At 31.9% G+C, this 18,696-nt stretch overlaps 1 protein-coding gene across 1 annotated transcript in view; it reads right to left on the reverse strand.

Annotated features, from left to right (window-relative positions):
* LOC110992078 (synaptic vesicle glycoprotein 2C) overlaps positions 1–15,021 on the reverse strand; it is a 36,264-nt gene extending 21,243 nt beyond the window's left edge. Inside the window, exons 1-2 of the mRNA XM_022257745.2 lie at positions 14,789–15,021; positions 177–230 (exon numbers count right to left, since the gene is read on the reverse strand). Coding sequence (XP_022113437.1) covers positions 177–230; positions 14,789–14,804 — 70 coding nt within the window. The 5' untranslated portion in view covers positions 14,805–15,021. The remainder of the gene's footprint in view (positions 1–176; positions 231–14,788) is intronic.
* Positions 15,022–18,696: the final 3,675 nt, after the last annotated feature.

Below are 18,696 nucleotides of genomic sequence, written 5' to 3' on the forward strand. Positions count from 1 at the left end.
GAAATTTAAAAACCGAAAACATTTTTGATGGATTTGCTTATCTATATGGTTCCTTTCTAATTTTCTCTAAACATAAATTAAGCAATAAATTAATGTGATTTCACACAAAAATTTGTGTCCACGTAATTAATAATACTGTTATCATAATTTCTGATTGACCATGTATGTTTACTCACCGGCATGATGCAGGGCAGTCTCGAAGGGCGCCCGCTGCAATCTCTCCTTGCTCTCTGCCAACAATACAGAAATAGTATCATATAAATAGATGTTCGACTTTGCCAATTCTTACTATGTACGGTGTTGTTTGTCTTAAGGTAAAAAAGATAATACAGATTAGAAAGTTTTCTTAATACTCTCAGAGAGAGACAGAATGCATTTAAAATCTAGTTTAGAAAGACATAAAAAATATATTTATTTCAGATTATATCCATACGTAGTTTTAGTTTGCTTAAGCTAACCAACGCTCGGAGGTTAGGCTAGGAATAAATAGATACTACTCGTTTATCAGAATGCTCAATCTGAATATAATTTGGCCAAAACTACTTATGTAAGGAGGGACAATTGGAATGATGGAATACCTGTCTTAGTTGATGTTAACAATGTTATATAAAATAAGCTATCGCGAAATATCCAAAGCCCTAAATCACCTGCTTCATCGCACACCCTCATGCACATACCCTCACTTTCACACCATCACACAGCTGAATCAGGTATTACGTATTTAATATTTTTTTGTATTTCTTGCGTAAATATTTGAACATTTTTGTGTTATATATTGCATCTTTTGCTATATTTTAGGTGCTATTGTTTTGTGTTGTATTTAATAAATGTTAATATATATTTGATAAATAAATAAAAAACATTCCTTTAGTGGGGACAGCATATCAGGCGATGTCAATGTAATGGAAGATGGTTGCTGCAGCAGCCAGTCACGGGGTCTCTTGGTAGAATGCTAACGCGACCCCAAGTTACCCCAACAGTGACGTGATTGGTGGGAGGGGTTTAGTGGGTAGGGCTTTAAGAGCGAGTCCCACACTCTGTGCGAAAATGCATTCCCCTCATTTAAAAAAAAAAAAAAAAAAAAAAGGGGACAGCATATCAACTTAAGCAGAAGCCTTCTGGGTAAAATGTCTCCCACGAAATTACTTAATACGAAATTACTTAGCTATTCAAAGGGGGAACGCTGCCAGTATCTTCGGAACCTTGCAAAAAGAGACTCCTTTTAATAATATATCGTAAGTATTAAATTTTAAGGTTAGTTATTAGGTATATTAGAATTACTATATGTACAATTTGTTTACTTATAATTAATTAAACATATGACAATATTCTTAATAGGGTAAATATGTAATGAGATAGATATAAAAATATAAGGTAATAATTAAAAAATAAGTCGTAGCACAGACACCGTCTTATTGTATAAAAAGTTGCGATTTGAGGAGTTTCTTGGTTAAAAGTCACTCTTACCTTCAACATTTGTATTTTTTTTTTATTGATTCTTATTTATATTCTTTTTTGACGTTGATAAGTGTACATTACGTTATCTAAATGAATAAATGATTTTTGAATTTGAATATTCTTATCAAATTGACTTGTAGTCAATTACTTACTTTTAATTAAAAAAATAAGTTTGTGACGTCATTGCGGGAGCGCAGCTGTGATATTTTCCCGCTATAGGGGTCAATGAACTTGACAGTCGGACTAAATCGAAAATAGATTTGTCCCAGAAAATTTGTTTGTCGCATGCAAGGTTATTATGAAATTATTTTAAGAAGGAAATATTACACGATCACCTCAACGCCGGCGGTCTAGGACAGTACGTGTTAGACACTTTTGTCGCACTGAATTCTCTAACCCATATAGAACAGTGGCGCTAAAATATCTACGTCTTGATCTCAAATTTCTATAATAGTTTCGTGATCATATATTTTTCTTAATAGGCAAGTACGTGATCAGCTTATGAGCGCACAGTCCAATAGGCCAGCAACGAATATAGTCGCCGTTGCCGTTGTTTCATAAAAACACGAATTTAAAAGGAAGTGAAGTAACAGAAAGACTAAAAAAAGAGTCATAAGAATCATCAACCAAAAAACTGTACACTGTTTCATAACAGTGTCGTCTCTTATGAGAGGCGTTGAACAGAAACGGGTGGAAACAGCTTATCCACTCCAGATGTTTCCATGCTGACAACTATGATCAGACATGAGCTGCCGACTGAAGAGACTGAAGAGATATACAGAAGAAGAACTAAGAACTATATTGAATATCTTTGTTTTTGTTTTATATTAGCTGTTAGTTTTTTTATATGTTAAATAAAAAAAATGTGTAGTTTTTAATAAGTATTTTTTAATTTGTTTCGCTCTTTTTGTACAGAAATATTCATTTACCGAGCTATAAAAGTGATCATGCCGGTGCGAATAAACAGATAAACAAACGTCACGAAACATTAGATCTGTCAAACATTTGTTCTAATTTATATTCGCCATCTGCCAATCAGATTCACAAACTCATGAGAAAACTTTTCATGTTGAGATGTGCCTGAAATACAAAATGTTTAATATCTTACACAACTGAATTTGGTTTTATAACGTTCAATCAAATATACAGTATTTAAAATATTCTCAACCTACATAGTAATAGTCAAAATAATTAAAAAGAAAGTTTAGTCCCTGTGACAGTGTTTTAAAGCATTTACTCGCTGTATTGCAATACATACTAATTCGTTCAAAGAGGAAAGCACCAACTCTGGTGTCACCAGTACTGTCCACTCGGCGCCAACAATATATTTTATTTATTTATTTATTTACATAAATACATTTATTATCCTTTCAGACATGTATGTACTTTTGTTCATGTTCTTATTTTCTACCTTTGTTTATTCATTGGTTTTATTCATTATGACACACTTATAAATTATGTAAGGGATGCCGTAGACAAGTAATAATTATAAATAACAAGACTAGACTATTAAATCTTACATATTTTAGAAAAATACATTTAGAAAACTGACAGCGCAGAGTTAGTTAGACACCAATATTTGTAATAATTCTTATTAAAAATTACAACGATTTAATTGTAAGGCTTCTTTTTCTTATATTTAATAACATCTGAAGTGATGTTCCCCGCGTTAATTTCATATTTAACACATACATTAGCAAACAATTACAACAACATATATTAGCAAATACCTCAAAGTTCTCTCGCCATATACGTTGTTTGCTCTCGATGTACAGAGAACTAGTTTGTATATGTCATCTCGAAAAAAGTATAACTGTAATATATGTAACTGGCTATTTTATTATAACAATCTCACAAATTAATCTAATTGATAAAATAAATTATTTTTGCATTCGTCTCGGTTTACGGGCAGGAGGCTCACCTGATATTAAGTGATACTGCCGCCCATGGACACTCTCAATGCCAGAGGGCCCGCGAGCGCGTTGCCGGCCTTTTAAGAAGGCCGACTACCTGAGAATTAGAACTCCGTAGAGCCCCATCCATGTAGCGAGTACATTATTGCTACGGCCTACAATGCTACGAAGGCTACGAAATAATGAATCATAAAACCCGTAGCAACCAGTAATAACCGGTAAACGCTAAATTTATTCAGCTGAACGATTAAGCATATTGGAGTTGATTGGTGATGATAAGTTGGCTCAACATCAAACACGGCGCTGATTTCAGTCAACAGCTGTGGGAACAATTGAATGACTTGATTGAAGCCTATTAAAAGAGGAGCGATTAAAGAATATCAACTGCTTTGAAGTGGTTTAGCAAGGCCGTAACTGAAAGTAAGTAACCAGAATATATCCTTCTTCAACTTTATTATGTAACGGTATTACGACTTTCCTGCATTTTTCTGCTATCTTTATGAGGGGATCAGGAATTTCCCTATGACGTACACCATCAATATTGATTGACCAGTGTTGGCCTTGTGGCTAGAGCAAACGACTGTCACCTCTGATATCGTAGGTGCAATACCCGGCTGTGCAACATTGGACCTTCTGTCTACATGAGTAAATAACAACTTAAACCCAAAAAGTTGATGGCGTGTGTCAGAGAAATTTTTTTTATATTCGAGGTGGAAATGCATTTGCGCATCCCCAGCCCTAGAAAGTTGCAGGGGTATGAAGGAATGTTGAATAACTGACCACTGTAATTACCCTGAGGCCCTTAGAGGCAGATATCCTACTAGTCTATTAGATTGACAAATGATCATAAAACAGACACACAAATCTGGGGCGCAGACTTATTTTCTTTAGCCGTTTATAGCTAAATTGGTTATAAGCGACGTTCTGTTGTAGAATCATTATTACAAACCGATTGAAAAGAAGAGATTCATCTCGAAAGATCTTTTTCAAAAATGGACATATAATCTATAGCGGAAGTAATCTAAACATTAAGCGTATGTACGCGTGAATACGTCATGATACACCGCTATCGACAGACAAATTATGTGACTAGTTATCTTTTATCACCACTTGCGGCCACTCCAAAAACCTATTAATTTTACAAAAGTCATCATATTGTACTTAGAGAACTTGCGTCCAAGTTCTGTAAGTTTTGAATAACTGATTTTAAACCACCACTAGTAAAATTATGCATATTCTGTAATTTTTTGTTACTAAATTAAAAGTTTTTATAACGTTATACGTCGACGATTTTTTGGGTATCTTGGGTAATTGTAAATTACAAGCGAAGTAAAATGTAAAGGTTTATAGCCAGAATCTGATGACGTAATTAAAAAAAAATACCGATTCCATAAAAAAAATGTTTCGTGTTCCCATTTATTTTAGTATAAGAAAGAAAATATTCTAATTCTATTCGAAAATAGTCTTGTAATTTGTAGCTTATGCTAAACATAATGATAAAGATAAAACAATTACATTTAAATAATATTTGAGATGTTTTTCATAAATATTAAACACATATTTCATAATTGCCAGCTACAAAATAAGTAATAATTTATAGGTAATTTATTACAATTTATATACAGATGAACATTATTTTCATTTATATTTTGGATTATGGAGTATCGCAATGGTGAAAAAATCTATAGTTTTTGAGTTTATTCCATCCAAACACATATTATCCCATTGTAATGTTAACATAAAAGTAGTAGGGATTCACGGGTTCTGCCTCAAGAGGCAGAACCCGTAAATCCTCGCGTGGGTGGCCAATATCAGCGTCACGGTATGACACGAAACTAAAAAAAAAAAAAAAAAAAAAAAAAGTTTGGTCTCTTTCCCCACTAAACAGACCGTGCTGAGTCGATAGCACTCACTCCCGAAGCGATATTTCTCTCTGTTTCGAAGTTAGGTTTTGCTATACGTTGCAAATTAATCGATTTACTAATCACCTCATAATAAGAATGTAACGTCTCGTCCAAATCCTCATTTACTAATCACCGAGTCAGTTTCGTATCCATAATTAGCAAATTACCATGCGCATTTACCTGCAAATGCACCAGGACAGATGGGAAAAGGATTTACTGAACATTAAAAATATGATTTCCGTGTTTTATGTGTTTATTTGCATTATGTTACAATACAACTTTACTAGTGTCATTTCTTGGTGAGTCATACGAAAAATTTCTGAGGTAATCTTCCAAGCTGAAACCCCAGAACTTGTAGTACAAATATACTACACAATACTCCCCACAAAAGGCAGAATAGATGTCCTGAATGCTAGCTGTATTATAGCTCCATACCCGACAATTTCTTCTTAAAAAATCCGCTATTACTCTAATAGGTTTACGTCCAAATGAATCAAAATATTCTCCAACTTTTTCGTGGTTGATATGAATAGCTACCCAATGAGATCCTGGTTGTGAGTCAGGGTCGAGATTGCATATAATAAATGTGGGTAAGTGTACGTGCTTTGGTAGGCGATTCGAGGGGTACACGCTATACTGGATGCTGGGATGTATTTTATGGAGACTCATTTGCAGGTTTAATGTTTTCATTTTTACTCCAACGCGTTTGACCTTCTACTCTTTGTATTTAACAAAAACGGAAAGGACCCTTGAGAATCACGTTGTGCTTACTTAGCAATTTAATACTGTCTTCGAAAACTATCGGAAGTTTATCAGAGCGAATTCGCAAAAGCGACATTAAATCCATAACTGTTAAGATACTTGTATATTTAGAAATAAATAGATCTGCTTACGTTCAATATTTATTCATGATTTGACAAACTTACAATATTTAAAAAATTACACAAACACGGATAAAATCATTACATTACTTATTGTACATACGTTATATGACTGTTGTATTATTAACAAGTTTGGTATAAAAAAATAAAAACATTTTGATTACAATATACTATGATAAGAAATAACAATTATTTTAGTATTCAGAGACACTTATTTTATATCAAAACATGACTTAAAATGAGTAGACATACTTTTATGATTGCATTAATTATGACAGATTCACATAATACTTTCTCTTTTCATAAAATACAAAAGTAGAAAAGTTGCAACGGAATGTAACAAAAATGAGATTCTGTAGTTGAAATATTATTATATTATCCCATACATTTTGAGATAATGAATCAGTCGTACATAATAAAAACTTACAAAATGTGATGTATCCTAACTTTAGTGACAAAAAATAGCATTTTTTCTTTTAAACATTATGTTTGGCGGTTAAATAGAAGCAACATTTACTAATAAAATGTATTAAAATAGACAGAAATTATAATAACATAGGGAGGAGAAAGTAAATTAGATATTTAATTATAAACTATAAATTCTTGTTAAACAGTAAAAATATTAACAGGATTAATGAAGATCTAAAACAATAACAATACTTGTCTTTTTAGTAATAAAAAATCAAAATTGTTATACAATTATAAGAAGAAACTAAAAAAAATTAAATACTATTACCTATTTTAACACCAACAATAAGATTTAAAATTTACATGTTGTCATTAATAAATATTTATCCTAACTATAATTTTTTCAGAACTTTACAATTACTTATTTTACAATTTAAAGCTAGTCATTTGTCAGGCTATAATTTTTATGATACATTGAATTCCTAATTTCCCTAAGACCATAACTTTGATTACACTACTTATTTATTAATATTATGATACATTTATATATGATACAATTATAAATCTTAAATAATCCATAATACTAGTATTGGAATCTGTAATTAATTATTAACCATAAATATATTTATGTTGTGTTGTATAGATCTCTCAAAATCCTATAAGTAATTAAAATGTCATAGAACATAGACAAATCGAAAAGTGTATGTAGATAAAACTCATGTGCGTATTCTAAAATATTTTATCTGAATTTTTTGGAGTTTAAATTATGTAGGTACTGATTTCGAATAGGCCTCTTAGACCTTTAATGTGAATAGTAGAAAAATAATAGCAATAGGTGAACAAACAGTCTACTAGTAATAAATAAGACGCAAATGTTGACGATTTCTTAACACAAAAATAATCACATAATCTGGAGTTCCTCTTAGAGTGGAATAATATAGTTTTATACACTTAATTAGTTTTTATAGTGTTTTAATGCCATCCACCATATTAAAACTTACACAAACTACAAGGTACATACGCGAATGTAAATACAGATATTAGTTTTATAAACTGTTCTATTAAACGAGTTACGTTTAATTTTGATACAGTGACGTTAAATATAAGTGGGTTATTTGTTTTAGTCTTTCAACGTCACATATTAATTTTATTAAAAGTTATTTATTTTTTCACATAACTGGCCGATAATAACAATGGAACACAACTGTAGTTTACCAGGTCACGTAACAATAAATAAATCAAAAAATAAAAGAACAAACAAATGATTGTGATATGTGCCAGATTCATAGGTTACTCACAATTCGTATACATTTTAAATAATAAATATGGATTCCTGGTGTGTGATTAAAAAATCGGTAAATGCGTTTATTGGTCCGATAGATTGTAATGAAACATTTCCATCCCGCGGCCATAGTAAATTGGGCCCGAAGACCACAGCTAAGTTGCTGCTTGTCATCTTATTTAGGCAGCTACGATCTTGTACCTATAAATATTATCTCTAGTAGGACATAAAACTTAACAATTTGAATCTAGGATTTATTTAACTATGAGAATGTGTGTATATGTTCACGGCATTTCATAAGTAGTTGTTCAGTGCTTTCCAAAACTTTTGCTGGAAGTATGTACGAAATTTGTCCAAGTAATTTACTTTTTGAGGGATTCGTTATTTACTGATAAAATTTCTTCCAAATATTTAGAAGAAATCTTTGTATTGTAGGTAGTAAAAAACTTAATGTTTTGAAGCATATAAAAATAATACTAATTCTTTTGTGAAATCCTTCAGTGTATATATTTCAAATTATTTTAACTTTATTGAAAGGTGTATGTATTATATGTATAACAATCTAAAAATAATCAAAGAAATACAAACAATTATTTCATTTAGGTTTGCAGTGCCACAAGTATTAATCATCATTTTTTTAAAATTTCATTTTTAAAAAATTAAAAAAAGACAAATACCTTCCACAAAAACTGCATAATATACTTTAAAATCTTGTAATTAATTGTAATTGTGAAGGCAAGAAAGGTGAAAATATTGATTCTCGAAAAGCTACCTCTAGACAATTACAAGATTTTAAAGTATATTATGCAGTTTTTGTGGAAGGTATTTGTCTTTTTTTAATTTTTTAAAAATGAAATTTAAAAAAAATGATGATTAATACTTGTGGCACTGCAAACCTAAATGAAATAATTGTTATTTCTTATCATAGTATATTGTAATCAAAATGTTTTTATTTTTTTATACCAAACTTGTTAATAATACAACAGTCATATAACGTATGTACAATAAGTAATGTAATGATTTTATCCGTGTTTGTGTAATTTTTTAAATATTGTAAGTTTGTCAAATCATGAATAAATATTGAACGTAAGCAGATCTATTTATTTCTAAATATACAAGTATCTTAACAGTTATGGATTTAATGTCGCTTTTGCGAATTCGCTCTGATAAACTTCCGATAGTTTTCGAAGACAGTATTAAATTGCTAAGTAAGCACAACGTGATTCTCAAGGGTCCTTTCCGTTTTTGTTAAATACAAAGAGTAGAAGGTCAAACGCGTTGGAGTAAAAATGAAAACATTAAACCTGCAAATGAGTCTCCATAAAATACATCCCAGCATCCAGTATAGCGTGTACCCCTCGAATCGCCTACCAAAGCACGTACACTTACCCACATTTATTATATGCAATCTCGACCCTGACTCACAACCAGGATCTCATTGGGTAGCTATTCATATCAACCACGAAAAAGTTGGAGAATATTTTGATTCATTTGGACGTAAACCTATTAGAGTAATAGCGGATTTTTTAAGAAGAAATTGTCGGGTATGGAGCTATAATACAGCTAGCGTTCAGGACATCTATTCTGCCTTTTGTGGGGAGTATTGTGTAGTATATTTGTACTACAAGTTCTGGGGTTTCAGCTTGGAAGATTACCTCAGAAATTTTTCGTATGACTCACCAAGAAATGACACTAGTAAAGTTGTATTGTAACATAATGCAAATAAACACATAAAACACGGAAATCATATTTTTAATGTTCAGTAAATCCTTTTCCCATCTGTCCTGGTGCATTTGCAGGTAAATGCGCATGGTAATTTGCTAATTATGGATACGAAACTGACTCGGTGATTAGTAAATGAGGATTTGGACGAGACGTTACATTCTTATTATGAGGTGATTAGTAAATCGATTAATTTGCAACGTATAGCAAAACCTAACTTCGAAACAGAGAGAAATATCGCTTCGGGAGTGAGTGCTATCGACTCAGCACGGTCTGTTTAGTGGGGAAAGAGACCAAACTTTTTTTTTTTTTTTTTTTTTTAGTTTCGTGTCATACCGTGACGCTGATATTGGCCACCCACGCGAGGATTTACGGGTTCTGCCTCTTGAGGCAGAACCCGTGAATCCCTACTACTCATAAATATAGATAATGACAGATTTGTGAAGTTGTTTATTACTTTAAAGTAAATCTTCCATAGCGAATTATTTGTATTGAAGTTTATTTGCTTTTCTTAAGCCAATATGTCCTAACTTGACTTGTGTTAATTGCTACCGGATTTCAAGTATATGGTAACTAGAATAAATAAGTATTTTATGAGTCAAAAATGGGAAATAATTTTCACACCTTTAAATCGTATTTTTAAATATTCTTTAGTTTCATATTAACATAGGTATTATTAGGGGCATATATTTATATGCTCCTAATAATAGTTATCTTAGAAATTATATAAAGTATAAATACTATAATGTATACTATACATGCATTTTGCAGTTAACTGCCATAGAAAGGGAAGTAATGAGTTTAAGCTGCTGCATGTGTATTATATTTTTGGACATGGGTAATGGACCTGGGTCACTGGTAAAGGATAAATGGCGTCATGATAGAAAGAAAAAAATCGATATTGACATTCTTCAGTTAATAGTATTGTCTTTTATTTACATAACTTTTACACATTTAAAGAAAAACACTTTTTTAACGGATTATAGATATGTATTATTATATTTAAACTTATAATTATTTGTACATAATTTTAAATTTCCTAAAATAATTTCCTAAAATAATATTTGGTTAAAGTTCTACAAAGTGCGTCCTAATTATTTAACCGAACCTAACTACTACTATTTGAAAGGATATTTGTGAAATAAAAATGTAAAACCAAGAACGAAATAGAATTTTACGCCGGCTTTTTCTCTTGGCCTACACCCTCTCTCTTCTTTGCTGATGAGTAGGGATGCCTACAGGTTCAAATTTATTGTTGTGGAATAAGTGATACCTTGATGTTCTTATGTTCCAAAATAAACGTATTTTATTTTATTGAACAACAAGTTTAAACATATAAATATTTACAATAAGGTTTATTTCTTATTTTCTTTCTAAAAGGACAGTGTTAGCCCAGTAGTAGCTTTAGCTTGCGACTCTCAACCCTGAGGTCGTTTATTCAGTGCACCAATAGACATTCTTTCTATATGAGTAGTGCCCTCGAACGGTGAAGGAGAACATCGTGAGAAAACCGGCTTGCCTTACACCCAAATAGTCGACGGCGTGTGTTAGGCACAGAAGGCTTATCCCTAACTTCCCTATAGATTATCATATGATCATGAAAAAGAAATCTGAGGTCCTGGGTGCAGCACCACTGATTTATATATTTTTATTCTTATTTGATTTTCTTGACCCATTCCTATTTGTTTAACTGAATTAAAGGAAACTCTTAAGACACTCGGGAAACAGGAGAGTAGTGACGTCATCTAAAAGCCTATGAGACGATGACATCACCGTCTCAGACTATTGATTTCGGATTACCACTGACCGATACTTTAATTACGACCTATAATTAAGAGTGTAGCCGTTATGATAAGAAATTAGTAAGTAGAATAATTTAAAGAAACATATATTAGCTATCATTTAAAAGCCTCGGCACTTTTTTAAATATATTTCAATCAATTTATATTTAACATAGTATTTATTAATAATGCTTTCAAGTACCATAAGTTTGATAATAATTATAAATGACTTAACTGTTATTATTATGTATATGGTAATTAATATGACATCTGCATGTCTATTATATGGCTGTTTCTGCTTTCTTTGCAAATAAACGATTTAATATAATAATAAACTGTTTAATTTTCAGGATTGAATAAGTCAATCCTAGTTCCTGTAATTAAAGTACAGTAAACCCCCTTATAACGCGGTATCCCTATAACGCGATTTCTGTTTGAAGTCCGTAATTAGTTGTGAATATAAAAATATACCAATAACTTTATTAAATTCGTGTTCCTAGTTTTAGAACTGTTCAAAAGACGGCTTTACAAGAATGCTTCTATAACACGGTCCGGGTCTACCGGCAAACATTTTGTAATTTCGGTGACATACATACAGACGTAACAAGGATTCTTCATAATATAATGATTTAGGTATTACGCATATATTTGTAATGCTTTGTCTCCGTCGTTGTAGGTCAAGACATCGAGTCAGTCAACTTATGATTGCGAGGTCATAGGTTCATTAGAATGTTTTTAATTAATAAAGTTTTATCAAATTGCTATGAGCTTTGTGATAAGCATGTGCCAGGTAGCTGCTCGATATTATTGTCATTGCCAACACTCAATAATTTACAGAAACATCTTGGCATCATAATGTAATAAAATTAGAATAAACTTTTTATGTTAAAGCCTAATTTAAACCAACGACAAATCCCCTTTAAAAAGTAGAAATATGTTGATCTAAAAAGCCTTTGGTTGGAAATATAACTTTTAGTTTTCGATAAATTTGTGGACATACATGCACCTTAAAATTGATTAACAATGCTTGGAAACCTCAATAGATCATAACATAATATACACATATAGGTCCAACTGACAATCTTTTTTAAGGTCGGTTAAAAAAGAGAAAGTAAGAATCTTTGGAAGGAACACATATTATGTTTTCTTATATTTATGACAGTATTGTCATATCGACTAACTATTATACAATAGTTCGTCGATTTAATTTTCGTTATATAACTGTTTACAAATTCTTAAAAGAGCGTACAAATTCTTAAAAGGCCGGCAACGCACTCGCGAGCCCTCTAGCATCGAGAGTGTCCATGGGCGGCGGTATCACTTATCATCGACTGAGCCTCCTGGCTGTTTGCCTCGTTCTATTAAAAAAAAGAACAACATTTTACAATATTTTTTATTATATTCATATGTTAACTAGAACCGGGTCTGACGTTTAATTAAACTATATTTTTAACTGAATTCAAATAAGGTTTACTCGAATGTTATCATAATTTTGAATGTATTATTTATCAGTTTATCTCATTCCTAGGGGTAAATGAGATGTGTCGTTATATATAAGTCCTGTTTCCTTTCTGCCCTTTCTGAAACTGTTTCATGATCGTTACACAATTTGATATGCAAATAAGTGATCAGCCTGTACCTGATACAAGCCGTCGACTTTTTGGGTCTAAGACATGTCGGTTTCCTCACGATGTTTTCCTTCACCGTTCGAGTGACTGTTAAATGCGCACATAGAAAGAAAGTCCATTGGTGGTGGTTTTTTTATAGAACAGGGGGCAAACGGGCAGGAGGCTCACCTGATGTTAAGTGATACCGCCGCCCATGGACACTCTCAATGCCAGAGGGCTCGCGAGTGCGTTGCCGGCCTTTTAAGAATTGGTACGCTCTTTTCTTGAAGGACCCTAAGTCGAATTGGTTCGGAAATACTTCAGCACGCTAAATCCACTAGGCCAAGACTACTCCCAACCTACTACAATTTGGTATTTATATGTTACTGTGTAGATATTAGGAAAGTTTATGAATTAACTACGAGTTACCTTTAATTGGTATTTTAATATAAATATGTGGCCCTTTATAATCCATTAAACGACGTCGGCAAACTTGCTTAACCATGCTTATTGTAACAATACAACGATAAGGTTAATGATGCAAGGGGAATATTAATTCATCAATATTCATTGATAGTAAACTGTCAGTGTTAATAGCCCGTTTCTATTAAACATTATTATTTTGCATTTATAAGCGTTGACCTTGTGGTTCAGCATCATCATCCCTGAGGTCGTGGGTTCGATCCCCATCTGTGCACTAATGATCTTACGGTAAAAGAAAGCATCGTGAGGAACCGTCCATACCTAAAAAGTCGGCGGCGTGTCAGGCACAGAAGGCTGGATTCGGGATTAAGATAACTTAGTGTATATAGACTTCGATATTAATAAAAAAATAACGTTAATTTCACTACTATCCATTTCCGTACATCTTAATTTGTTGGTCCTTTTCAGAACGTAGGCTTCCTCCATCTTCCTCCAGTACACCCTGCAATGGTATCTCTGCATTCTCCAACCATTCCATACGTTACAAAGGTTTTATGATTTTTTATCCAAATAAATTAATTGTAAAATTACGTCTCGTAGCGATCACGACTAATAGGTTGCTATCAGTCGAATAGCGAATCGAATAGCGTGTATTTTTCTCGATCTTCCTTTCTCACTCTCTCTCAATCGGTTTCAATCGCTCTATCCCTTTTCTTCGACAGAAACGCTGCACATCTTCGTGACATGCGTAAAAACTGACTTTTACTCTCATTCGGCTAATGAAGTACTAAAGAAAGAAAGAGAAGAAAGAAGGTGTTCATTTCTGTTTCATACAAGTAGGTTTCGTAGTTTTTCTTCGCCATGCGATTCAATGTTACATGTGCCTGATTTAAACACGTAACCTTAGAGTAGACACCAGCCACTAAACCATTACTATTATTATACATATACAATTGAAAAGTCATCTTTCACTTTCCTTTGAATTATCTTTTCAATGTAATAAGTATAAATATATAAGATATATATGGATCGAAATCTATACATTATTTATATACGTACAGTATTTTTTTTTGTTAATTAACCAGATCAATATGTTTTTTTACTTATGAGTCAAGAACCGTAAAACATATTTTTATAATTAAAACACGATAAGAACAAACCATTAATAATATTAAGTACCCTCCTTCGACGCAGACAGAATTGTTAACAATATGACATCGTTCAATTTTTTTATCTATTTGACACAATATGTTTTAAATATTTACTTTCCTCACTAAAATATTAGACCAAATTTACTTCATTTTGTTTTGTATAAAAACAATATGGAAGTTGACCGACAGTTGAATTGTAGCCTAAGATTCCATTTTCAAAAACAACACGAAACACGACCTACAGTTTTGAAAACATACCTGCGTGCTCTTCCATTTTCAAAATTTTGTCACTTAAAACTAATATCACACAATTAATTGTCACTTAATACACGATTTACCACTTAAAGTTTATCCCATTTGTTTATATATTTAAATGTTTATTTATTTAAGCTTTACTCGGAAGCGTCGTTTGGGCGGCATTGATGTGCGACCGAGTTTCACAGCGCGGACGATACTACTAAACAGTAAGCAACTAGTGAGTGGACTGGGTGAAGTATCGATGCAACTAATTACATATTATATTGATAGTCAATGGGCTTATGTTTCACTATGACTGAACGTTTCGATTCAGAAAGTTTTTGTTTAGTTTAGGCAAATATATATCGTATGATGATGTATGGAAATAATTAATCAACAGTAGATTAAAAGGCGTTTTTAATTGTCCGTTGCGAACTGACAGTAGGTATGGTTCATGTTAGTTCTTAAGCTGAAATAGATTTTTATAAATATGTTTTTTAATCTAATACAGTTGAATTGTGTTATTATGTAAATTTAGTTATCACATTGGAGTTATTTGTAATGGTAGCTTATTATGTTTTATAAATAAATATTAAATTTCCGGAAGTCTGAATTTTTTATACGTTTAACCTCTTGATGAGTTTATGTGTGTATTCAGTTTAACACTAACAACAATAAAAATAATAATAGTAATAAGTACAAAGACATTTTCGGCTGCAAATAAATCTAACAATTATTTATTTAGAAAGATTTGGTTCCGAAGTTAGCTTTTCAGTAATGCTGGTAATTAAAAGAGTTGGAATTCAATAAGGCTTTTTGTGTGATTCTCACCTAAGTAACGTCACATTAACATTAAATAATACAGTTATATCTCTAAGCGTTTAATTTTTTTATTTTATTTATATAAATGAAAATGTTTGTGTTGGTCGATGCATTTCTTAAGTATTGCTTATATTGGTATGGAACTTGCTAAGTACTAATTGTTTTAAATCTAAATACATGTGCGCTTTTTTCTTATTAATTTATAAGTTCTAAAACAACGCATATGCATAAAATTACACAAGAACGCGCCACAAATTTTACACACAAACACATCATTTATATTTTAACATAAGCAAAATAAACAAGCAACCACAAAATTAAAAAGACAAAAAAATATATACAAATAATAAAATAAACTAAATATTTACTTAAACCTTATTAAGAGCATGTTTTTTTTTATATATAATACGAGGACGAGCCTGCGGGACGCATAGTCGTTGCACAAAATATGGCTTTGATAATGCCCCAGTTGCTTTCCTTTTTATTTAATTATTTTATTTATACTGCATTTAAAGTGTAAATAAATAAATAAAATAAAACATATTTTATATTTTCCTATGGTCGGCTAATGAGGAAATAATACACTTAATCTATTTATGTAAATGTAGAACGATTAGTAATAATTATTCAAAGAAAGTGGCTTCAAAGTGTCAATATGATGATAACCTCGTTCTTCAATGTCAATACCTCAATGGCGGCAATTTTGCCAGAGACATTGTTATTCCGAACAATTATTTTCTTAGTAGTGTTTTCCGTCGCAAAAATTACTTCTAGAAACTATGATATGTGTTTCACCATCACTGTATATAGTCTATATGTATACATTAGGTGTATTGTTTAGTGTCAAACAAAATTACCATAAATGTACAATTTATTTTTATTCCATTGTTAATGTAAATTGTAACAACTAACATTTATAACTCTAAATTTTAACGAACAACATGAATTTATTTCATGATTTCAAAACCCCAAAAAGATGATGTGTGTGATGTGTCACATATGATCACTCCATGTATTTGTATATGTATATTCACACTGTGTACGTGCGAATGAATATATAAATAAATAAAGTACTTGGAGAAGCGAGAAGACTGATTTTTTTAAGTACATAGTAGTTTTAAATTCTTAGTATTATTTGTTGCTTTTAAATGTTAAATTACAGTTTTTTAATTTTCTTCTTCTGTTTTTTTTTAAATGTATCTTTGTATTTTAATGCGCTTGCTTGTTTTCTGTTTTTTATACATAATATGTTTATCTAAGTAATCTGTTTTGGCTTCCTGTATTGTCTTAGAATTTTGTATTATAATATGTATAAGTATAAGCTGTTAGATTACTTATAATTAAATAAATAAAAAATCTGCGTTTACTGCTCGAGACGTTACGCGATAGAATTGCCATCTCAAGTTCTAATGTGTAACTACTTAACGAATCATCAAACAGCGTGTATTTTTCGATCTCCCTTTCTCACTCTCTCTCAATCGGTCTCAATCGCTCTCTCCCTTTTCTTCGACAAAAACACATCTTTTACCCTCATGCGCCTTTAGAAAATAATACAATTTTAATAGTAATTTTCACATTTCTTAGGCTTTTTCAATTAATTTTCCCTGTTCTCTTTTATAACGGTTGGAAGTCATTGTTTTAAACGATTATCGCTTTGTTTAAGTCATTTATATAATTATTGTTTTAATTTTATTACAATAAGGTTAGTATATATTTTGATATATATCCAACTGAGACGATAAGTTAAACCAAATTATGTTATGTATTATATTTTTAGATACACTACCTTACTTAAAACGGTCCCTTTGTATTCATGTACATGTTTTGAAAATAAAGTTTATTAACCTAGGGAAACTAAATAATACTTTAGTTAAAAAAATGGTACACTGCTTTTTTGGAGATTGTAAAAAAAAATCCGTCGACGATTCATTACCATAATTGTTTAAGTTCAACTAAAAAATTAATGAATTTACTAAAATGCATTTTAGCAATAAATCCAACGAAAATAAAGGCAACATAGCTACAAGTATGAAAAAAACGTGTTTGAAATTTTTTTTTTAAAGAACAGGGGGCCTGCCTGTTTTGCAGGAGGCTCACCTCCTACCTACTAGAAAAACGCGCAGTTGTGGAACGGTGGACGTATAAAATTTAAATGTATTGTTTATTAAGTTTGAACGACAAGTTTATAGTCAAGAAAGGGCGATATCCTCGCAATGCTGCACATGAAAATCCATCAGTTCACAGCCGTGGTTTGAACGCACTACAACTAAGTGAACATTTTCTTCGTATACCAAATCTGTCCTGTCCCCTGAAGTGACTCCCAAACTCTTCTAGCATTCTTTGTTGTTAGTCAAATGCCCTCATAATTGTATAATTCCATCTATTAATAAAAGGACGCGCTATAGATAAACACCGTAAACACGTGCCATCACAATTAACTTTACAGCGTGCCCCTGACACATAAATAGGTAAGGGTGTGGTCATAATGACGAGTCCAGTGTTGACCCAGACCGCTATTAGTGTGACCTTGTCTTTATACCAGCCCTGATATTTTATACTTACATTGTGTGGAAGGACATAAGGGTGTATCTTAAGATGGATTTGTTTAGATCTTCGTGTTATAGTAGGTACTTTGGGGAATAATGTTGTAGTACTGTCTTGTAATAAATGGAAGTTCATGAATTCTATGAAGCAAAAATAAATTAAGTCGCTACAACCTTTTTTTTAGGTCTGGGCCTCAGATTTCTGTATCTGTTTCATGCTCATTCTGTAATCAAAAAGGCAAGTAGGTGATCAGCCTTCTATGCCTGACGCTCGCCGTTTTCGTCTAAGGAAAGCCAGTTTCCTTACGGTGTTTTCCTTGAACGTTCGAGCGAATGTTAAATGCGCTATAGAAAATCCATTGCTGCACAGCCGGGGATCAAACCTACGACCTCAGGGATGAGAGTCACACGCCAAAGCCACTAGGCCAACTTTCCAGGATTATATGATGAAACTGCAGTAATTATGAATTTCGAATATCTGCTACTATTTCTTCTCACCGGCCTTACAAACAAATTAGTTCAATCTATTGTTGGGACATTTCTATAGTATTAAGATCATTATAT

The sequence above is a fragment of the Pieris rapae genome, chromosome 8 (genome assembly GCF_905147795.1).
Source record: "Pieris rapae chromosome 8, ilPieRapa1.1, whole genome shotgun sequence".
NCBI classification, from domain to species: Eukaryota; Metazoa; Arthropoda; class Insecta; order Lepidoptera; family Pieridae; genus Pieris; species Pieris rapae.